The 23,680-nt window shown below is 47.6% G+C and overlaps 2 protein-coding genes across 2 annotated transcripts in view; one reads left to right on the top strand and one right to left on the bottom strand.

Annotated features, from left to right (window-relative positions):
* Nucleotides 1–5,733, top strand: part of ATRN (attractin) — a 165,901-nt gene extending 160,168 nt beyond the window's left edge. The window contains exon 29 of the mRNA XM_086611323.1: nt 228–5,733. Coding sequence (XP_086467449.1) covers nt 228–352 — 125 coding nt within the window. The 3' untranslated portion in view covers nt 353–5,733. The remainder of the gene's footprint in view (nt 1–227) is intronic.
* Nucleotides 5,734–15,041: 9,308 nt separating this feature from the next.
* GFRA4 (GDNF family receptor alpha 4) overlaps nt 15,042–23,680 on the bottom strand; it is a 74,242-nt gene continuing 65,603 nt past the window's right edge. Inside the window, exons 4-8 of the mRNA XM_086611910.1 lie at nt 22,817–23,162; nt 19,535–19,644; nt 18,032–18,166; nt 17,611–17,768; nt 15,042–15,188 (exon numbers count right to left, since the gene is read on the bottom strand). Of these exons, the coding sequence (XP_086468036.1) occupies nt 15,042–15,188; nt 17,611–17,768; nt 18,032–18,166; nt 19,535–19,644; nt 22,817–23,162 (896 nt within the window). The remainder of the gene's footprint in view (nt 15,189–17,610; nt 17,769–18,031; nt 18,167–19,534; nt 19,645–22,816; nt 23,163–23,680) is intronic.

The raw sequence follows: 23,680 nt of genomic DNA, 5'->3' as shown, positions 1-23,680 counted from the left end.
CTTCTTGCCAGCTGCTTCTACTGCAGTTGCTTCCAGTAAAACATGCAGTATTTAAAAGCTTATTTCAGAATAGCTGCTAGAGTTTAATCTCTTAAGCCAAAATGCTTTTCTAGTTTGCTTTTTTTAAGAAGAACTCAAAAAACGGTATTCGTTTTGTGGCTTGGAGGGTTTTTCTCAGCTGTGGCGGAAGGATTTGTTTCTGTGACTGTTCTGTTTTGTCGCCCCAGGTCTCGCGGTGGCCAGCGCGCTGGTGGACATTTCACAACAGATGCCCATTGCCTACAAAGAGAAATCGGGTGCAATACGAAATCGGAAACAGCAGCCCCCTGCACAGCCAGGAACCTGTATTTGATGCATGGACATCAGAAACTGTATAGGGTTTTAAACAAAATGGAAAAGTAATACCTAGGAGGAGGAGGAGGAGGAACATTTCCCAAGTTGTGTCGCAGAGACTCGAAGCGCTCAGAAAAACACAACTTCCTTGAACCCGACTTTTTCTCTCATCTACGTGATAGTTGGCTTTATTTGACAACTGCTCCACTTAAGTTTTACTGACACGTGGCTTCAGATTGCTCCTTTGTTTTCTTCAAGTTTAAAGTAAAATAATTTTATTGCAGGTTCAGTAACATCCGATCGCCGCCGTTCATGGTCAGTGTAAATAGAACAGTAGTCCGAGGTGAATGACACTCAGGTTTATACATGGAAAGTGCTTTGTAGTTCATGTATTTATCAAACTGTGCAAAAAGAAAGAGATGCAGTGTTTACAGGTGTCAGCTCTCAACACATAAACACTACTATTAATCTTCAAAGCATCTTCATCCTTTGTTTTCTTTTAATATTATACGTTTATTCCCTCATTATTTAAATGGAGCTCTCTTCCAGATCCAGCGTTTTTGTAGTCATCGTGGTCCGGAACATCAGGAACGCAAAAGCTGGGATGGTTTAAAGGTTGATGTCGCGTGTTGCTCAGACCACATGCAATACCTGGAGAAGTCAAATGTTGCTTTTGAAGGACTCGGTGTTTACGTAGTCTTAACCTGCTTGGAGTACGCCACACACAAGTGCCTAGACTTGAACAGATCTAGGGAGTGAGGAGACTGGTACACACATTTGTTTTTCACATAATTATATTCCTTTTAAATATATATATATATATATGCACACACATAAGTGTAGTCACCCAAGGCAATCTGCATTCTTTGTAATATATCACATGCAGTCAGGAGAAGATGGCATTTTCCTGACCAACTACTCAACCAGATGGGAATATCTGGAGGGAAGGTAGAGTTTCAGTATCTCATAAGAAAACTCCTGGTTTCACCAGCGCTTTTAATAGAAGCACTTTCTGTTCCAGGTCAGATACATGATATTTCTTCTGATTTTCTCTGCCCGTTTGGCCTCTTTCCCTCCCCCTTCCCTCCTGCCATTCTTCTGGACGAGATCTGAGCTGTGCCAGAGCTCAGAGGCATCGCTCCTCAGCAGTAGGATTTGCTCCATCTTCTTAGAGGGTGTCAAAAGCAACACTCCAGGTGCCAGATCATTTGAGGATGATATAAAAAAAAGAAATAAAAAAGCAAGCAGACCAGCTTCGTTTGGCCACAGATTTGAGTTCTACGTGATCCGTTACTGATATTTCCCATTGGGGTTGAACTCTCTTAGATGTTGAAGAAGGTGACTTGTTGGTGAAAGGAAGGGACTTGCAAACAGCAAAGAGAAGGCTCGGCTTTTGGGAGGTGTATCAAACCATCTGAAGTACTCTGACTAGTTGGGATTGTGTTTTGAGGTTCAAGGTTGGACTTACCCCATCAGTCTGTGCGTGCCGATACCCGATGTCTCCCTTGGTTCTGGAATGTGGCGCGGTGCCGGGGCCACGCGAAGCCATGATGTTGAAGCTGGTAGGAAGATGTTACGTGAAGGTGCCAAACGAGGCGTGTAATTGTTGCTTAATCACAGTAAGTGCAGTTTCATTCGGGTCGCTGAGTTGCTGGTTTCTGGTGAGGACATCTGGTATTTATCAACTGGAGAAGTACCAAATTGAGGGGAGTGAAGGAAAGTGCTCTTGAATCTTCTGGTGAGACAGCACCCTTTCCCAAGTAACTGCATCCTCTTTTTTTTTTTTTTTTTTTTGTGCACGTTTTGGTGATCGATCACATATCAGCCACTCATTTTAGGTTTGGTGGAGTTTTCTCAACCATGTCTTTTGAAGAAGCTCTTCGGAGCACAGTGGCATCGCAATAAAGACATGAATTGCTCTGTGTGTCCAGACAACAGTGATGGGGGACAGCCTGCTGGTTTAGAGACAGTGGTGGGTTGTAATTCTGATTTAGTGTGTCATTTAACAAATACAACAAGACTGCAGAAAAAAATACTGTGGAAAAAATGCATTTTTAATATATATATACACCCCCCCACATATGTGCGCATGTATGTGTGTATATATATGTATAATGCATCTGTTTCTAAACTAGAAGTTTAAATGCCCTCTGGGGAAAAGAAATGATGGGAGGGAAAGGGGTGAGCTATGTCTTTTAGAATGAAGGGGTTTAGGCAATTTAAGTTTTAACTGATAAACAGATTACCTCAGACAGATTCATCTCCTGAAGATATTTTCTAACTTCCTGTGTGTATAGGGCTAACCCGAACTAGAGAAATTGTACTGGACTAAAATCCCTTCCCTGTTATTACTCTACGTGTTTCCAGCTGTGATGCACATCCTCATGTTCAGAGATGTCTTCTCGCTTCCCCGACACTTTTTTGGGGAGGAAAACTGCCAACCTGAGTTGAGAAAGCTCTTGTGCTTCAGTCTCCGTATTCAGGACAGCGCTTAAGCAGGTGCTCAAAGTTGTTGCTTAGGTTTTCCTGGACAGAAACAGCTTTCAGAACAATAGGCCTGGAGGGGTGGGATGTTTTTACATTAACAAAAAGACGTCGATGGTTGTATTTTTTTCTCCCCTGGAGAGCTGAGTTGTCTGATCTCAAAAGCTGAAGTGTGCCCAGAAGTGTAGCCGCAAAGTTAAGTGTCGGGTATTGGAAAGATGAGCAAAAATGATCGAACTTTTGAGGTTTAGCAGAACCAGAAAAAAAAAATGTAAATAGAGGAATGAGACTGATTTCTATAAATAAAATGAAACAGCTCCTTTAGGATGTAGCTCTGCTCTGCATCTTATCTCCATACTGATGAGGGAAAAAGAGAACTCTCATACATATCTCTGCTGCAAACAGTTTCATCCCAACTTAAAGGTAAAATAGAGACGAAAGTGGGAATGGATGGAGGGGGGAAGAAGAATTGCCAGTGGTTTATCACCAGGCCAATATCAAAAGTGAAGGATTTGTGGGTTTATTTGTTTTGGAGTTGGGGGGTGGGGAAGAGCACCCTTATTTCATGGGAGAATCTGTAAATAAATGAAAAATAACACACTGATTTTGCACTTGTACATAAACTATACAGTAGCGTGCAGAACATGGAAAGATTTAAAGTGTATATAAACCACAAAAATATTGAATGTATTTTTGATGCATTTTAAATGATGTATGAGTTTTGTCTTAATAACTTCTTCATATGATGAGTATTCAAAAACTTTCCAGAGCTTTAAAGAAACATCAAATTATATTCGTGATATCTTGCAGTATAAAGCAGGGAGGCATAACTTGACTTTTATGTATTCAAATGCATTTCACTTAAATGTATAAGCAGAGTAAAATACGGCTCTTCCATTTGAAAGGGGAAAAAAAACAACGCTTGAAGACAGGTAATAAATGTACTTAAAGTAGTCATTACTTGGAGGATTAAGTCAGCAGTTTAAGCCTCTACCATTAAGATTGTGCCGGTGATTTCCATTCAAAATCACTATTTTCCGGCGTTTGGCTGAAATTCAGCATTCAAGGTCTCAACCCCCAGAACGCTTTTATTCTTTCAGAGTAGCCTTTAAAAAAAATTAATACCAAATCAGAAATGTTGGAGCCCTTTTATTCCAGAAAGCAACAGTGCCATTGGATCTCCAGATAATGCACATTTTTTTGTTCACCGTTTTCCTTTCTTTTTAGCCCAGAATTTTCTCTGGACTGTTGTAGCACGAGTGACAGGAGACCCTGCCACGAGATGGGTCAGTGTGTTGAATACAAGAAGATTTATGGCACACAGTTTTGGAGTTATTGCCACTCTCCCTGGGCTTAAAACGCGCTGTATTGAAATTGCCAAAATAAAGCTGGACATGGTGAGGTAATGCCTGTGATTAGCATAAAGTCATGGCGTATCATTTAGCAAACTTTGATGGTACGGCACCGTAAAAGCGTGACGGTCCCTGTTGACAGATTCCTTAGGGGTAGGTTGTGTACTAAATATTGCTCAGAAACAACCTTTTCTCTGCAGTGGACTTTGACCAGAGTACGTAGTCGGTGGGTTTATCGCGTGGTTTTAAGGTGGCAGTTCAGTTCGCTTGGCCCCAGATTAGCTGAGATGAGCTTCTGATGGAATACCCTCAACTCAAGAGGCTGAAAGCAAACTTCAGGCTTTTCCTGTACCCTGCTGTAAGTCCAGCACCACCAAGATGAGGCTCGTTCTCCATCCTTGACTGCTCCAGATGTTAGCAGCTGCTTTTTCTTTTCCACGAGACCCCGACTTAGGGAAGGAGCATCAGCTGCATCTCTCGACCTGTAAAAACCCTTTTCCATGTGAACCAGGATTTGCCAGCAATGAGCTTGTGGCAAAGCAAAGAACAGACCCAACATGCCGGGAGTGACTCTTAAACTCATCCATCCAACTCACAGTAAGCTGCGGGCATCTCTTCTTTCCCCCTTTTCTTTTTATCTTCAGTTGGGAATACTCCTGGGGAAGGGGAAGGGGGGTTGGGTTTTCGGAGCAAAGTCTCAAGAGCCGGTTGGGAGAGGGAGTTGCGCGTGTTGGAAATGAGAAGGTGCCACTGGACAATGGACACAGGAGCGTTTGGGGACGCGGGAGCAATGGGAAGGGAGGGGTTAGGTGTGCGGTACTCATTTTCGGATGCGTTGTTGGCAATTGTAGGCAAATTCATGCTGCTTTTCTGTTGATAGCTGCTTAAATTAGATGAGTTTCCCGTGCTAGGAATACTACAATAATGTGTATATTCTAAGTTTTTTTTCTGCTTCTGCATCAGGGCAGGTTTTGTTGAGTTTATTACTTTGTTCTGACACTACACATGGGCTATTTTTGTGCGTCTTCCAGGTACTATAGTTCTTTAGGCATTTCCTCTGCATTTATCGTTGACTCCACAAACCTCACCAGAAGAAAGAAGGAAAAAAAAAAAAAAAATACTTGTGGGGGAGTGTAACATCTGTCAGTCCATTATTATTTTTTTTAAAAAAAAGGCAAAAAGAAAATAAAAATAGAGTTTTATATTACTCTGAAATTTGTGCACAATAAATGTTCTTTACACTAGGATCCTTGAATTAATTGTATTCTGGGTTTTTTTTTCTTTGTTCTGTAATTATTTACGATTCTTATCTGTGTTCAGACTTGGGCTTAGTTTGTTAATATGTATAATTTAGCATTTCTTGCATTCATATGTAAATACGAGCAAGTATTGTAAACTATTTCATTGCTGGGGATTGTGGGTGTTATACATACACACATTTAGGACTGCAGTTTTTGGTATAATTTTTTGTATTGTAAAATAACAGCTAATTTAAAGCAGGAACGAGAAAATTATTGGGAGGTCTGTGCATTTTAAATACAAATGTGAAGTACATGTATATAAATAAAAGTAAATAATGCAAATCTTTCCTCTGAAATAAAAAGTAGATGATCTGGTTAAAATTTCTTTCCCCTGCTTTTTCTTCTTTCTTTTCCCCTGCTTTCTTAAAATAGGGGGAAGAAATAACTCCAAGATGCTTTTAAGACTCCTGATTGGGGTGAGGGTGAGTTTCGTGCCATGGTGGTGGTGGATCTCAAGGTGTTTGTGTCTCTCTGAGCAGACTGTGTTCAACCCTGTGCCAGGTACTGAATTTGAGAGGAGGAAAAAGAAGACACGTCCTCCACCAAAACACGGGGGCGAGCTGCTGTGCCCACATACTGCCTTGCAATCCCCTGAAACCATCACTTACCATTCGCTGATTCTATGTTTGGGTTGGAAGGATCCTCACAGATCATCTAGTTCCAACCCCCCTGCCATGGGCAGGGACACCCTCCACGACACCCGGTTGCTCAAAGCCTCATTCAACCTGGCCTTGAAACACTTCCAGGGATGGGACAGCCACAACTTCTCTGGGAAACCTGGTCCAGTGCCTCACCACCCACAGATGGAAGAATTTCTTCCTTATATCTGATCTAAATCTCCCCTCTTTCAGTTTAAAGCCATTGCCCTTTGTCCTGTCTCTACACGCCCTTGTTAAAAGCCCCTCTCCAGCTTTCTTGTAGCCCCTTCAGGTACTGGAAGGCTGCTGGAAGGTCTCCCTGGAGCCTTCTCTTCTCCAGGCTGAACAGACCCAACTCTCTCAGCCTGTCTTCATAGCAGACGTGCTCCAGCCCTCAGATCATCTGCGTGGCCTCCTCTGGACACGCTGTAACAGCTCCATGTCCTTCTGATGTTGAGGACCCCAGAGCTGAACACAGCACTGCAGGGGTGGTCTCGGGAGAGCGAGTAGAGGGGCAGAATCCCCTCCCTGGACCTGCTGCCCACGCTGCTTCGGATGCAGCCCAGGACACAGTTGGCTTTCTGGGCTGCAATTGCATATCTTGCCTAAAGTGCCTTAGGGAAGCTCTTGTCCCTCATCTTCTCTCATGGCTGTCGCTGAAGGGTGGTGGAAAAAAGGAGCATCCTAAAAAGGTGTCAGAGTCTTCACTCTAGAAAAAAGAAAAGAGACTCTTCCTCCATGCAGGTCACCTGGAATAATCAGGGCTGAAGAGGGAATTTATTCACTCCAACCTCAGCGTTGGGGTCATGAGTCCTTGCTGTCGTGTTACAGCTGGTCGTTAGTTGGTTTGGTGGCTCTATTGCTGTCCCAAAGCTCAGGGCTTCTGCACTTCGGGTTTAAATAAGTCCAACGGAAAATCTCAGCCTTTTCCCTTTCCTAGTCTGACGGCTGATTTTTCCACTAAACTGCTCCATCCTTTGAATCAGAAGAGAGAAATCTGACATCCCTGGAGACTGCGTTGTCCAAAGAGTTTTGCAGATAATTTTGCAACTTTATCAAATGTTGGTGCTAGCTGGTGTTTCGAATGCATGCAAAAGCTAGGAGAGCAAAGTCGGAGGTGACCTCTCCTCTCCCACCCCTCAGAATCCCACGTGCCGCACACCCAGCATCCAGAAACAGATTCCTACCGAGACGCAATCCGTTGTTCTCCATTTATTTTTATGTCGCTCTTCAGCTTTCAAATTAAGCACTGCTGAGATGAAGCAAAGTTGAACCTGACATTTATGAGCCATGAAGGTTTCAGTCACCACCATCTCTTAAGACCGTTGTGCTACTTCATCCCACGGCATTAAACTTGGATGCCGAAGCCCAGTTCTCAGAAATTGCTGCTGAGCTGAGTGGAGTGTGCCAGTCTGAAAGCACAGCGTGGGGTGTCCAGACTTGAAATGAAGTGGGCAGGGGCTAGTGGTTTTAAAGCTAGTTTAAGCTCATTTTGGACAGCGGGATAAAACGTAGAGATATGGGACCATATTTCATCCCTGCTCTGATTTTTCTACTTGTTTTGTAGCAAAAAAAAAAAAAAAAGAGGTTTGCAGAGAAAGAATGGAAGAGAGTGTGGAGGGTCTCCAAGGCTCTGGCTACATTCAGGACAATGCTCTTCACTGTCACCTATCACTGATGAACGCATTTGGGTAAGGAGCCAGAGGTATTTGCCATGTAACTTTTTTTTCCACAAGACCTAAATATCGATCGTCTACAGAAAGAGGAGACAATTTTAAGTCTTTCTATAAAGCAACCAGTTTAACTCAACCACCCTACACAAAGCCTGGACTTCGTTTGGATTGGATTAGGTGGTGTTTCTCCTTACCCAAGTGAAAGGTGGGGTTTGGGCGACTCTTGGATGGGTTACCCATCACTGGTTGGTACTAAAATCATCTATTGCTATCATGGAAGCACAAACACTTGATTTTTTCCCGTGAATTGGAAGAGGGGAGGAAAGAGAGGTGTAGAAATGAGCTAGAGCTCCACAGCTAGCATATTTTACCATTTTGGCAAAAGCAATTTACAGAACTTTTTGTTTTCCTCCTTGGGGGTTTTGGTTTCTGAACTAATTAAGTAGCAACAAAGCAGGGGATAGAGTGACAAAATGAAAACTCAGAGGCATTTTCAAAGGCATAAGATAAAGTAGGTGGGGGGAGAACTTTTAATAAGAATACTGATGGGACCTGCTGATGGGTTTAGGGGCTGGTGGCGGTGCTTCAGGACCCAGGTGTCACCACCAGTTAGAGGTGGGCTGAGCTCCCAGTGTTCCCCATCACAGGGGTGGCCAGGAATGGCCATCACCTCCATAAACTGTTTCTGCAACATGGATCACACCAACGTCCTCAGTGACATGATTCTGGGCCACCAGTCATCACCCTGTGGTTAACACTGAGATGAGGTCCACGATGCCCTTGGGGGGCTGTTTTGTCCTCAGTGACTCCAGAGACTCAGTGACAAGCTCAGGTTTAGGGATCTGCACTAGGGATGTCTTAGGGGATGTAAGACCTGCCCCCAAACAAAAGAGCAAGATCCGAAGGTTCAGACCACCTTGAGATGCGTGACCGGACCATTCCTTCCCCCTCCACTTCTCTGTGTTCCTTGGTCCCTCTCAGACCTTCACGTGCATCTCCCAGAAGCCACGCCTGCAGGGAACTGAACCAAAAAACACTGTCAAAAGTGCTTTTGCCTCTGTATGGCCCTGACGAGAAGCCCGGGGTGCAGCTCCATGTGTGCACAGCTGGTGGGACCAGGCTCTTTCTGATCTCACCCCTCTGGAGTGACCAGCGAAGCCATGGGAGGGTGGGATTTGATTTCTCCTGGTCCTCATGCCGATCACTGAATTTAGTTTGAGAGCAGAGGTTTAGCAGGGAGGTCCAGATTGTGAGAGCTGATCACGAAGCATCGTTGCGATGAGGAATGAAAGCAGAGCATGAAGATAACTCTGGTGTCCACGTTTCTCCATCCGTCCCACCGGCAGCACGCTGACTGTTTCTTCAGATCTGCTCTCCAGTCGGCAGCCACAACGTACCTCCAACGGCGTGACTCACAGTACTGCCTTTGACATGTTCCCTGGGATCCCCGCTCCCACCAGAAATAATTTCCACTTCTCCTTAGAAAAAAAAAAAAAGGCTTTGAACATTTTTCATGTCAGAGCTAAATTCTACAGCGCTTCCCTTTGGCTGACATCCACTGTTCCTGCACTCGGCGCGGAAAGACAACGTTTTGATAACCGAAGCGAGATGCATCCGCCCCTCTCAGCATATTAGCACCGTTTGCGTGGAGATACCGGATGGCAAATTGTTGTTTCTGCTTTAAATGTCCCCTCGAAGCGGTTCCACATCAGCTGCAGGATTTCGCTTGTGCTGCGTCTGCAGTCACAGCGTGATGGGGATGGTTGGTCCCCGTCGGGTCCTGCCTGCAGGTCTTTTCTCTGAACCTCCAGAGATGTCCTGGTCTCTTCTCTGTCCTGGAGGCTACAGAGGTTGTAGGACATTTTTTCTGAGAGTTGGGGAAAATCACTTTATCTGCTTTAGCTTCAGCATTTGTCCCTGTCTGATGCCCCTCATTGGAGGATGGAATGAGGCTCAGTTTTGTTGTGGGCATAGCCAGTGCCCCCAAAATCCATACCCAGACCCAGACACGTGATAGAAGTGGAGGTCAGGCAAAGCCCTTTCTCGCTATTAGGGATGATTCGCTCCAAAATCTCTTCAGCCTAAATTTAGGGTGAATTCCAGGCTTTCTTGAAGCCAGTTGCCATGACCCAGAGCAGAGACGCCCTAACCAGCCCCGTGCTTTGCCCCGTATCTATCAAACCAGCGCGCGCTGTCTCAGTGCATAGCCCGCAGGAGCGAGGACAGACCCTGCGACCATGGCATATCCAAGATCTCCTTCAAGGTCAGGTCACCTCTGGAACCCGGCAGCTTCTGGCACCCACCATGGGCCCCGGGACGTCCCCCACGAGCTTTTTGGGTGCTGAACTTGGTCAAGCGACCACATGCCAAGAAGATTTCAGGTGCAAAGTGAGTTTGACCTTGCACTCACTTTCTGTTTAGGAACTGACTTGAATTTCACTCACTATTTTTTTATAGATCTTATATACATTGTTTTCTAGATCTCTTTTTTTCCACCCAAAATTGGCAAGAAAACAATTTATTTGTCTCTAATCAATTTTCCTGTGATTTCTGTTTTGTTTGGGTTTTTTTTTAAGGTGCTAAAAATAACTCGCAGATGTTCGTGGCATGAACAGAAGTCTCCCCGGCTGGCATGATCCGCCACCCTCCCTCCTCCTCCGTCTCCCCTCCTCCTGTGCCCTGCGGGATAGCGCAGCACCAGCCACCCCCGGTTATTTCCACCCACCCGGGTTACGCGGTGGCCTCTCAGCATTCGTGGCTGCACGTGCCACTAATTGCGGATGCAATTATTCCCATCCCTGCTACATCTTGCGATGTCTCCTCCTGCGCTGAATCTTTCCCAAATAGTTCCCAAAGCTTTGCATGATTCACTCCCACGTGTGGCACAAGCAGTCCCAGGACTCGCATGGGTCTGTGTCCCCTTCCCGGGTGGCACTGATGTCTCTCCATCTCAGCAGAGATGGTTTTTCACCTTCTGCCCCTCCTTGCTGGTAGGCAGCAGATCAGAACTGGCTTTCCAGCCAAGCACAGGGCATCTGAGCCCCACCGCTCTGCCAACCCACCCAAAAAACATCCACCCATTTCTTCCAGCTGCCATGATGATGTGGAACCAGTGAGCTCAGCAGATGCACCAGCCTGGACATGGGGGCACGGACAGCCTGGCATCGCAGACAGGAGCGAGGGGGTCAGGAAAATGCATGTGTGCTTTATTCATGGATATGTTTGACTATTGACACGTACAGAAGAGATAAGCACGGGTTATACCCCGGTAGTATAGGCAGACGTCACCCATCCATCCTCCCCCGCGTGCACACGCGCACGCAGCCTTGAGCACCTCCCGGCCACCCGCGGGGTTATTGCTCCGGCGCCGGTCCCCTCCGCGCTGCCTCCTCCCTGCTCACGTCTTGCTTTGACGACGATGCGGTGTTTGTTCATGCGCAACATCTTGTGGGCTTTTAGGGCTGCCGAACCTCTGGGAAAGGTGCTGAGCAGCCAAAAAGATAGAGTTCGGTGGCTACAGAAAGTTTGGCTGGTTCTTTTTTTTTCCCATAACTCTTCTTTGTGCTTCTGAAAGTCCCCAGGTATGGAGTCTAAACAAATTGTCTCCCTTTCTCTCTCCTGGCTCGCTCATTCCTTTGCCTTTGCAAGCAGCTGCTACGACTTTGTTGGTTAGTCGAGAGACTTAAAAATGATCACTTTGCAGAGTTCACCAGAGATGAAATTTCATTAAAAAAAAAAAAAAGACTTCTCACGTAGGAGAAGAAATGGCCTGTGCATGCATGTGTTTGTGGGTGAGGAAGAATGTAATTGGGTTTCCTTCCTCCAAAAGAACTCCTCAAAAGTCATCCTTTTTTTTTTTTGCAAAGTTTGATTCATGAACAGGCTTGGAGAGAGAATCAACGTTAAATATTGGCAAAAAGGATGAGATGATCAGGAAAAAGACATGCAGGCTTGGGCATTGTTATCTTTCTTTGATTCTGTGTAATATGAGTTCCCATCCCAACCCCTTGGCTCTTTCCTGCTGGGCGAGAGGTTCATTGCTCTCTGCCTTACTCATTTCATTTTGAAGCATCCCCAGAACACGAGTGCAGGACTTGGCCTGGGACAGTGCTTGAAGGACGTTGTATCCAAACATACAGCATAGGAGGAAAGCTGAGGACAAGGAGTGTGTCTTCAGACCTGCAACCTCAACTCCACAGATGCTTTTGAGGTCTCTCAGTCAAGGACATGGAGAGGAAACCCCTCTAGCAGACACCCATTTACACAAACTCACTGCTGATTTTGCAGGGATCCCATCAGATTGTTGCTGTGTTTTTTGAGCTTCTCATGCAATGCCTCTGTGATATGATCCATGATAGTTGGGTGTCACCTTCCACAACCTCAGGGTACTTTTAGGTGTTGGTCTGCCATCCTTCCAAAACTGAGGACTTGAGAAGACACGGCAATGAGAATTGAAGGTCTTGTTGGCCTGTGATGCTCAGAGACAACAAACATCCTAAGCAGTCTTTAAAGAAAGATATAAATCCAAGGGAGATGATGATGTCTTTCATTGAAATTGTTAAAAATCATTTAAGATAAATCTGCCAGAAAGTGTAAACAGACCAATGGTCCTGCTGTAGGACGTGGTAATGGACTAGGGAACCTCTGGAGGTCTCCTCCATTCCCTCTAGTCTATGAGTAGGTTTCTGCACATTTATTTTTCTCAGAACACTAGTCCTAGGGGAGACCTGATGTGGGGTTGCAAGTCACTCTGACCACTTAGAAAAAGTCTATCTCTGTTGACTGTCGACCAGAAAAAGAAACGGCAAAGTGACATTTCAACATCACCACCGGTGAGTTATAGAGACACAGGAGAGGAGCCGTGGGAGACTGCTGGAGTGGGTACTCCCGGAAAGCAGCTGACACTTGCACGCCTGTCCTATGCAGAGACTCAGCTCATGCAAGATTAAGGGCTGGTGCAGACAGGCTTGCTGGGACCAGATATGTAGAAGAGCAGGCCACGACTACAGGACTTGAAAGCGTTCGAAGGTGGCAATTCACAGCGTGACCTCATGATGTTGAGGTAGTTCCTTGCCTTTGAAGAGCTGAGCATCAGGGTTCAATCCCATTCTCACCTGTGGCTCAGAGGGCACCAGTTTTGCAGAGCTGCAGCTGGTAATTGTGTCACTTGGTGCACAAATGGTTCTACAGTCTCTCAGAGGACACCAATGTCCTGGGTAGAGGTGAGATGTTCACAGCAACTCAATGCACGGCTATGGCACTTCGAAGGTAGGTCAGGGACTTTCCTGTCTGTAGTGCTACCTCCCTGCCTGCTTTTCTGATCTGGGTAAGTCTCTTGGCGGTGAAGACTTGACATGCATGTTTCAGTTTAAGGTGTGACCCAGCACTCTGCACATAGGACTTGGATCTTGACATGTTCCTTTGCATAGCCCTGGATTAGGACAATCAAGTGCTACAGCCCTAAGGACTTTGAGGAGCAGAATTTTGGATAGGATGCAGCCAGGAGGATTTCTGTGCATATCTTACACATGCACAGGTGTTCATTTGAAAACAAGAGTGGTTTCATACTGGACCAAAACCTAAGAAAGTTGCTGCAGTTTCTCAGCAAAATCTGAAGCAATAAAGCAATGGAAGGTGTCCTACAGGGAATGTGAACAAAAAGTGCTGGACTTGCTACATCAGCTGCTGCTAAGCCTTTCTATGCATCAAACACAAAGGAACTAACGATGTTCAACCTGGGTAAGCATTTATCCTGGGAAACCTTCTCACCCTTTTTTACTATCTTCTTTCTTGGCTTGACCTAATGAGGGGTTCAGCCTCCCCCAAGAAGGCACTGGGAGGCCTCAGCTCACCTCCTAGAGGGAAGACCCCTGAATGCTCAAGTAGCCCAAGATCACTAGAGAGCCAAAGAGCCCCGGGGGATCAGAGAGGCATTTGTCCTCACCCTCCAGCGGGGCTCTGGTTGCAGCTCAGTAGAATGGGTCATTTCATCAGCTTTTGCTTAAATCACCTCTCAGCTGAGTAATTAGCACTTGGTAAGAGGTTATGTCCTTCACATGCTAACCTGGGCACAAGCAATTGCCTTCACCAGCTCTTCAAGTAGGGGAACCTTGGCAATCCACTCCCTACCTATGACAAGATTCTTGACTTGGCCTTCCCAAAGATTAGCTGGATGTTTATGTCCCAGGGTGGTACCTAACAAACCTTTCCTATCGCATCTCTTCCTTGCATAACAAATGAAACCCCTTGAATGAAGACCTTCTGCATCTCTGCAAGACCAGTGGAAGCACAGTTAGCACGTGAGAACGGGTTGCATTGGGCTCGCATTGAGTCCTGCCCATGGGCTCACACGTTCATCCTGCATGGAGAAAGGTTAGCTGGGAGTGGGATAACATTGGCCTCTGGTTGTTTGGACGTAACAAAAAAATGCCTACCCCAAATACTTTACAGGACCAGTGAATAGAGATGCTAGGGTTGGGACACAAAGAAAGCCAGCCATCAACAAAATGCAACACACGTGTTTCTTCCTGAACACCATCAATACATGACACATGTTTCTCTAAAAAGGGGGGCCCAAGGGGTAGGTGACAGCTTAGAAATGCATGCTGGCTGTGGTTTCAAGAGGGTGGATAATCCCTGTGAGCCAGTTCGTAGCATGGTTACTTGGTCCACCCCAGAGGTGCTTCAGGATCTTCTCTGGTGAACAAAACGAACCATCTTCTCACTGGGGCTCTGGTTTCATCCTTCTGAACAAAGTGAGCTGCCTGTTGGGTCCTGAGCAACCCTGGAGAGAGTCTGAACTCCACATCACTTGACATGGCCTGTCAAGAGCACCCCAATGTGAGTCAGGGCTTCAGGAAACCAGCTCATCCATCAAAAGCCTTTCCCCTCCTGACTAGGGCAGGCAAAAGCGTTTCCTTTGCAGCTCTCATTTCTTGGCTTAACTCTCTCCTTCAGCATTTCCAAGAGAATTGTCCATGGCTTTGGCCCCATCTGCAGAGAGCTGGAGAGACAACCACCAAGCTGTGGGGTGGAGAGGTGGCCAGGACCAAGTATGAGCTGGTTGTTGATGATGCTGATTGTATAAAATCAAATAAATTGGCAGACGGATGAGGAGGAGGAAGGGATGCCCACATGCTCACCTCTCCTTCCTATCCCCTCCCTCCTCCCTCCCCTCATGCCGAAAAAGTTACTGGTCTGGTTGTTTTGTAAAGAAACCAACAGAAAGAGAGTGTCCGCCTGGTGTGTGCCCGCCCTGCTTCACATCACGAAGAGGCTCAGCACAGCAAGAGCAGGAAGAAGCCACATCTGCAGTGGACGGGCTGCCCGGCGGGAGGGAGCTGCTGGGCTGGAGGTCCCTGATGACAGACGAGTGGAGCCCCGCAGGAGCCTCTCCTCTCCGGCCACCTGCAAGAGACAGAAGGCAGCACGGGGTGAGTGGAGTGGTTGTTCCTCACCTTGGTCCTTCTGAGGATTTAGGGCTTGGGGACCATTCAGCCTTCCTATGTGTGTGTGCAGAAGGATCCAGGGCAAGTCTCAACACCCCAGCTCTAGTCTGGAGGTCAGCTTAGCTCTGTTGGAGGTGATGGTAGCACCATGGCATATAGCAGGGTCACCTCATGGTCACAGCACTGGGCATGCAGCCTGCAGGTTTGGACAGTAGTTAGACGTGTCTTTGTGTGAGGTGGGTGCCTGGATGCCCACTCTGGTCAATGGAGATCCACACAGCCCATGGAGCCACTGCTGGCCAGTAGCTTGACCCAGTGACCTCTCCAGTTGGAAATGTCCCTTGGGTATTGAAGGCATCTCCATGGGGCTGGCAGACATTTCACTAAGCAGCAGCTGGGAGCCGGGTGGGTACTCCAAAATACAATGCATGTGTTTGCATGACTGGCTCCCACCCTGGGTGCCCACAGCCTGCAGACAAACTGCACCCATCTCCTTTTACAGAGCATTGACATCTGCAGGGGAATATTTCCTTTACAAGAGGCTTTCATTTGCATTAGTAGATAACTGCAACAGTTTAGAGTCAGGCTCTGCACTGCTGTGAAGACGGGAAGCAGATGGACTAATCGGTCCATCGTAGCTTTCTTCTTCAGGTCCGGGGGCATGAACCTCATTAAACATTGAACAAGATCATAGAATCATAGAATGGTTTGGGTTGGAAGGGACCTTCAAGATCATCTAGTTCCAACCCTCCTGCCATGGGCAGGGACACCCTCCACTACACCAGGTTGCTCAAAGCCTCATCCAACTTGGCCTTGAACACTTCCAGGGATGGGGCAGCCACAACACCTCTGGACAACCTGTTCCAGTGCTTCACCACCCTCACAGTGAAGAATTTCTTCCTTAGATCTAATCTAAATCTCCCCTCTTTCAGTTTAGAGCCATTGTCCGTTGTCCTATCACTACACTACTACATCCTTGTAAAATGAATCTGGGTTTGGAGTTGAGTCCAAAGTCAAGACCCAACTCTCCATTTTCCCCAGCAGTGTCAGCAGAGCCCATGCTCCAGCAGCACTCACACTTCAGCAGAGGGATGCGGTGCTGTCACGTGGAGGTTGGCGATGTGGTAGGGCCATCCCTTACTACAGTTGCTTTCTCCAGCTTCCCACTTGCGGACAGCAGCAGCAGTTGGCTGTCTGGGCTGGACTGTCAGTGATGAGAGAGGTTCAAAACTTCTTCACCACTTCCAAGTGACAGCCCGCATAAAGCTTTCAGTGCAAGGTCTGGACCTCAGCCTGCCACACGGATTGTGCTAAGGTCTGGGGAGAACTGTCCAGAAGCAGCTCTTCCAGATCTCCTGGGTGCAAAGTTTATGGCCTGATGAAATTATCCCTGTGCTGTACATGGCCACCAAGGCCCTGAAAAGTGGTGAAGGAAGCTGAGGCCACATTTCTGCACCTCCTGACATGCTGCTCTGTGAAAACAGAGTGGAAGGAAGTGAATCAGGTGTTTTTCCAGCAAAAGAAACAGGGAAGATGCTTAAAAACCTCTGCATGTGGAAGTTCCCTGAAGGTATTGGCTAGTGCAGTGCAAAGCCCACTCTCAGTCCTTGGAGTCTTGTTAACTGACAGCTTCTGTTACCTGAGCGTTCAGCAAATCAGGGTCACTATTAATTATTCAGTAGTAAAATAATTCAATCTGAAAAGTACTCTGGTGGGTGGCATATCAAGGTCAATGCTTTTTATTTAAAAATAAAATATTTAGTGCCTACTGCTGCCATCATCAGTAAATTAATCTATTATTTGTTTAAAAATAATTTCAGTTTAATATCATTTTGATACAATTTGCTGATGACTAGAACCTTTCAGATGAAATTTTCCAGTGCTTAGCAAACTTTAGTCAATTAAGCTTCCATGTTATGACCTCCAAGATCCTCATCTAACAAAGGAGGAACCTGTGTCCCAGGCAGCTGAATGCTTGTCTGAAGCCGTGTAGCTGCCCTGCAGGAACGTGAGGACCCAAACCAGTGGTCCTGGCTCCCATTTTACATTCCTGAACATCCATGAATGTTCCCAGTACTTCTAAAAAGAACCCATATCTCTCTGTAACACCCATGAAAGAAAAGAGAAAGTGACCAACAGGCAGGAGGGCAGAGTCAGGGACAGGTGCATGTAGCCCTGTGCTTGATGTTGAGGAAGGATATGTCAGGGCATGAAGACGGTGGTGAATCAGGGACTCCAGGAGGTGGAGGGGAGGTTGAGTATCTGCACGTAGCTGAGATGACACAGATGGAAGGGGAAGCTGAGTTGAGGAGGACTAGAGAGCATGGAGGAGGTATAGACAAGGCCAATCATCTCTTAGGGCCAAGTCAGCCTTTTCCTACCTTGGTGGGCTGGAGGTGCTCGAAGATGTTCTCTCTGAGGGTCGCCACGGCTCTGTTGGCATTTCGCTCCTGCTTGTACATCTGTGTGGTGGGGGGGATGGATGGGGCCACAGCTGCATTCAGGTAGGTCCCATTGCCAAAGGCCAGAATGGCGTTTTCTTTGTGTGGGAAAGAGATGGAGAAAAGCGTTGTCAGGGCAGTGTTTCCAAGGAAAAGCACACGCATCCCTTCTCCAGCCTCCTCTGACTGCATCACCCAAACGTATGCCTGAGGGTCTTCAGAGCTCTTTTGTTGACAGCACAGGGAGCTGGACACCTACAGACTCTTGAGGACCAGGGCATCTTCATACCCTCATTCACAAGAAGCCTTGTCAGCTCGTGGGCAATGCTTCTGGAGCAGCAATGTCCTGAGTGATACTTACGGAGACAGATATTGTCGGTGAAGAGATGCAGAAAGCTCTCACACTCTTCCTGCCGGTTGCCACTGGCGTTGCACGTGCACCAGGGAGCTATGCTGGAAGTTGAGTTGTCAATGTAGTTGGGTGTGATGGGGCTGCCTGCCGGGAAGGATGGAGAAGTGTTACCGCAAGGCTGGTACTTCAAGAAGGGACAATGATGTCCCTCCTTGCTGCTCTCTTGGTTCGCTGTGCTTACAGCCTCAGCTGAGCCCCATCGTGATGGGCAGCATGAGAAAACTCGAGTGCTAGTGTCACAGGTCTCTTTTGCTCCCAGGGAGGAGAAGAGGGGCAGTCACAAGCCTTTTGTTCACCCCAACACCAAAAAAGCCTTCAGTCCATTCAAATGTGCTATCAGTCCAAGGAATGGGCAGCTCCTGGGAACTCAGGTTCATAGAATCATAGAATCACACAATGGTTTGGGTTGGAAGGGACCTCAAAGATCATCTAGTTCCAACCCCCCTGCCATGGGCAGGGACACCCTCCACTACACCAGGTTGCTCAAAGCCTCATCCAATCTGGCCTTGAACACCTCCAGGGATGGGGCAGCCACAACTTCTCTGGGAAACCTGTTCCAGTGCCTCACCACCCTCACAGTGAAGAATTTCTTCCTTAGATCTAAGCTAAATCTCCCCTCTTTCAGTATAAAGCCATTGCCCCTTGCCTTGTCACTACACCCACTTGTCCAAAGCACCTCTCCAGCTTTCTTGTAGCCCCTTTAGGTACTGGAAGGCTGCTAGAAGGTATCCCCGGAGCCTTCTCTTCTCCAGGTTGAACAACCCCAACTCTCTCAGTCTGTCTTCATAGAAGAGGTGCTCCAGCCCTGTAACCTGGGAACCTAATAACATTCAAAAACTGTATGTGAATGTGTGTAAAGGTTTCCACGCTGTCACTGAAAAAGCTAAAGTCAATCTCCAGAATGGTCAGAGACAACAAGGAAGGATTAAACCAGAATAAAATATTGACCCGAAAAGCTGTCAACCTATCCCATCCATCAGGATGGACAAAGTCCAGTGGGCATCAGCGCTTCTCTTTGGACTCTCTAGGTGCTTGTGCTAACGGCATTTGAAAACCCAGTTTGACATCCTCTGAAGTCAGCAAGATGGCAGTGGATGGTGATTTCCAGTGGCATCACTGGTGATGGCATCAGGGAACCCCGGACAGAGCAGATGCCCTGGGATGGCCCATCTCTTTCCACCTGAGAAGCTGAGACCTTGCAGCAGCCCACAGCGCATGGATTTTCTCCCTCCGCTGAAGCTATCCTAAAGTTACCCCAAGTTCATGGCTTAAGCGCCTTCTCTAGTCACTGCAGAGCAGCCCAGCATCTCCCTGAGACCCCAGCCTCAGCTCTTCACCTTACTGCCCTCATAGCTTTGAGCTGGCCAGGGTCAGGAGATGTTTCCCACCCAGAGGAGATGTTTCCCACCCAGAGAGCGGGAGAGAGACCAGACAAAGGATGCAGTCTCTTACCGATGATCCCGGTATACGCCAGCAGACAGGCAGCGTAGCTCTCCCTCCGGCAGCCGCTGGCAGCTTGCGGGGACGGCTGGCAATTAAACTGGAACTCCACATAACGTGACCTGATGGAGGGAGAGCACAAAACGGGACGTAGCAGTACAGATATTCGGGTCAAAAAAGGGACGCAATATCACTCTGGTGCAAAAAATTTGCAAAGTCCTCTGCTGCTGTAGGCGTTGCTAAAGCAGTTCGAATGAACATCATTTTATACTCTCCTGCCCCCTATCCCAACAAGCTTACAAGGACGTTTCATCCCTTTGAGATGAGACACGAATAGGTGCTGTAGTTAATGTTTTTCAGGCTTCCTCTGGGACTGCAAGAGAGGTCCAGTCTTGGAAGAAATGTTTGGTTTCTGATTTGTGAAGCTGGCTTTCAAGGGAAGAGCCATTGCAGACAGGGAGGGAATTCATTCTTCATTGCCATTATCTGACTCTTGGGTAACAACCTCCTCTAGAGACTTGATTTTGGGGCTGATTTGCTGAAAAAGAGAATCATTCTGGTCCAGTTTCTCTCTCTTCAAAGATTATGCTTTAAATGTAGACAAAGTCAACTTCAGATTAAGGGAAATGCCCAAAGGCTTGGATATGAAATGCTCTAACCATCACTAAGGCTGCTGTCACATCCTCTCCTGCAGGCACCCATTCTCAGGAGAGGATTGGACTCTCTGGAGCCTGTGGAACGAGAGGTGTATGGCATACAACTCTGACCACAGACCACTGCACCTCGGTTTTCACATCATCTAGGTCAAAGCACCAAACCACTGAGCACAAAGCAGCTTTGAGTCACACACTGGGCTTGTTGGGACTGTCTGGGCCACACAGGGAAATAGGTTCATTATTCAGACAGATTGCCAGATTGCTCTTTACATGTGGCTCCCCTGATAGCTTGGTTGGATAAACTCTATAAATCATTCTACCAACCAGATATTTGGCACCTAATTCTTCAGGGATGAGTCACTTGTTGGCACAGAGGTATCTAGTGGTGTTTGGATGTTGTAGGATATCTAATTCCAGGTAAAAAGGCATCTCACATGGCATTTGAGCTGCTTAGGAGACTCAAGCAAGCACTAACACTGCTGGCACTCGAATGCAGGGCCCTTTAGATGAAAACCTGCAGCATCTGAACTATGAACAGGGTATCTCAAATGTTTGCTCTGCCTGGGCAATCTTAGAAAAACTGAGCACGTTGCTCCTCCCAGACAGCCTCTCTCTTCCAGACACTGTGTTGGTGCTCCTGGTCAGTGTCAGCACTCTGACTTGCACTTTCCTGCCCACTTCTCTCCCCCTCCCCAGCCTTCTTTTTTTCCTCTTCTTTGTCCCCATGTTTGCCCCATACCAACCCCTTCCTTCTCTGCCATGGCCAGGCAAGCTCTTCTTGCCCAAATTTTGGCTGCATGATTTAGGAGAGGGAGGTACTGATTGCAGATTTTGTATTACTAATGTTAGCAGAGCCCACTCCTCCAAGCTGGGAAATTCAAGGGGTTACAGCTGTGAAGAAGCTGCAGGAGGACTTAGCAGTGCAGGCAGGGTTGGCCTTGGAGTATTTTACTCTATTTCTTTAAAGTACCATGATTTGTTCCTGGCTCTCGTTGTGGTTTCTGCACTGCTAGCTTTGACCGGGTCACACGTCAACCCCTTGCTCCCGCCGTGTCTCTAGAGGATGTTTTATATGATATATTCAGAGACCAAGGAACCAGATAATTAACAGCTGTGCTGCTTGCAGGAAACGGTTTCCAGCCTCCTGGGAAGCAATGTTCTCCCCTTTGAACCTCTTCTTCCCTACTGGGCCAGCTTGTCTTGTTAGGGAGAGGGCAGTACCCCCCTGTTTCGGAATCCCTGGGTAGCCAGGGGAAATCAGAGCAAGATCTGGTGTGGCTCAAGGCCTTTGCATCTTTCAGACTCAGCTTCAGATGTATAGCTCAGTTCTTCCTCTTTATCCACGTTTCTGGGGTGCAGAGAGGTAAGGGTATTAGTACCAGTCCATCCTTCCAAGAGGATGTTGCTGTTCTCACCTCCCTTTGTGAAGACAAAATTAATTGTAATTTAAAGATGATGTGCTGGTAGGAGATGGCTGCTGGAAGTCCCAAAGCCTGCAATAATGAGAGACTGGGACAATAGTGGGAGATGTGTCCTACACTCGCTCTTGTGCTCTTCTCCAGGTGTCTGTTCATGGCCACAGCTGCACACAGGACACTGGGCTGGGACCACCACGTGTGGTGCAGTACGGCTGTTGTTATGGTCTTACATCTCTTTTTGACAGATGAGCTGCACTCCTGAGAGCTGTATTTGGATTAACCTTCTGGAAATCAAAGGCTTTTGGAGAAATAGAGGAACAGAGAATAGAATAGGGTGAAAACAGTATAGCTGAGGGAAAACACTTAAGGGGTATGCCTGCAAGCGTGCACATTGGGATGAGTCTGTGCATGTGTGCACCCATAGGGCTTAAATGGAAACAGACGAGCAAACCACCCTGGCCAGATACTACGTGGTGGATCTGGAGCGAGAACTGTGACTCTGAGACTCCCACTGCAATCACTAGAACATCCAGCCTTGCAGTATGAGGGTGTTTTCTATATACATGATTAACTTTTTTAATTAAAAAAAAAAAGCCACGGTTTTAAAGTATCTACAAGTGCCTGTGATGGTTTGTTAGGATAGCTTGGGTGCTCCTGTAGGATGCTGTGGGCTAGGGCACATAGACGGTAGGGAGAAAGATCAGTGAAAGCGGTTGCAAACACCCCACACTACATCCCTGCTTAGCTTGTGCCTTCCTGGAACCATTTCCATAGAAGGTCTTTCTTTGGGACCAAAGCCAAAGACCCATGAAAAAGGTCTAAAAAAAGCTCCAGAACAAACTTCTCAAATCTTCTTCTGTCTGTTAATACCTTCTGTACAGAGTACGAGACAGGGACATGGGTCATGGGAAGGAGTCACTCAAGCAATGGCCTGTGTCGCTGGGTTGTGGTGGGATCACAGAAAGGTTAGGGTTGGAAGGGTCCTTAAAGATTATCTAGTTCTAACCCCCCTGCTATGGGCAGGGACACCTTCCATTAGACCAGGTTGCTCAAAGCCCCATCCAACCTGGCCTTGAACACCTCCAGGGATGGGTGTCTCCAGACAGGATCCTTCTGGTGGCTGCATTGGCTCTGATCACTGCCCTGTCAGTAGTGCATGAACCCCAGGCTTGTCCAAGGGACACCTCTCCATGTTAGCCACCCTGGTATGTGAATGTTACCTGCAGACGTAGTTTTCCCGGCATGAGTCCAGAGGCGCCAGGCAGTTGGGCTTCTCCTTGGACTCGTAGGAGCAGGCGGGAACGATGGTCTGCCGCCGGCGCTCAGCGCAGGCTGTGTCATCACAGGGGCAGAAGAGCAGCTCGTGGGTGTACTCGGGTGGCACGCGGTCGAAGAATTTGCGCAGAGCCTTGTGGCACTTGGAGCGGTTGCAGGTGTCGGCCCGGGCCAGGCGGCGGATGCAGAAGGAGACGTACTCTGTCCGCAGCCGCTGGCACATCTCGTCCACGTTGCAGGCTTTCGCAGCGTCCAGGCACCGGTTCACCTGGGTCACCTCGTTCTCAGACCCTGTGGGGTGATGGGAGATGGTGATGGGCTTTTGCGTACCTCCCCGCTAGCAGTACCACCTCCCCATGCTGAGCCCTTCGTCCCTGCCCTGGTCCCATTCGTGGCCACCTCAATGAGGCCACCAGCTGCTCCAAGAAGGCAGTGGCCAGGGTGAAGTCCACATTGCTCTCTGTGTCCCAGCAAGGCTGAGTCCTCTTTCCCTACTCACCTTTCCCAAGAGGTGCCATGGCCACACAACAAACCCCCCAGCCCAGAGCCTGCTCCACCAAGCAAGATGGAGCAAGATGAGGTATGCTGGAGCTGAAGTTCTCCTGCAGCCCGTGGTGAGATGGCAGGTGGCCCCTCTGCCACCTGTGGAGATTAATGGTAGAGCAGAGACCCACCCACACCCTGTGGAGAACCCCACATTTGTGCAGAGATGCCTGAGCCTGAAGGGAGTTGTAGAGAATGGTCTCTGTGAGCTGCTGGAGGCTGACAACGAGGCGGAGAGGCATCTGAAGGCTGTGGAGAACTCCACA

The sequence above is a fragment of the Tauraco erythrolophus genome, chromosome 5 (assembly GCF_009769465.1).
Source record: "Tauraco erythrolophus isolate bTauEry1 chromosome 5, bTauEry1.pri, whole genome shotgun sequence".
In the NCBI taxonomy this organism is placed as follows: domain Eukaryota; kingdom Metazoa; phylum Chordata; class Aves; order Musophagiformes; family Musophagidae; genus Tauraco; species Tauraco erythrolophus.
The sequence above is the reverse complement of the archived record's forward strand: the minus strand, read 5'-3'. Positions and strand labels throughout refer to the sequence as shown.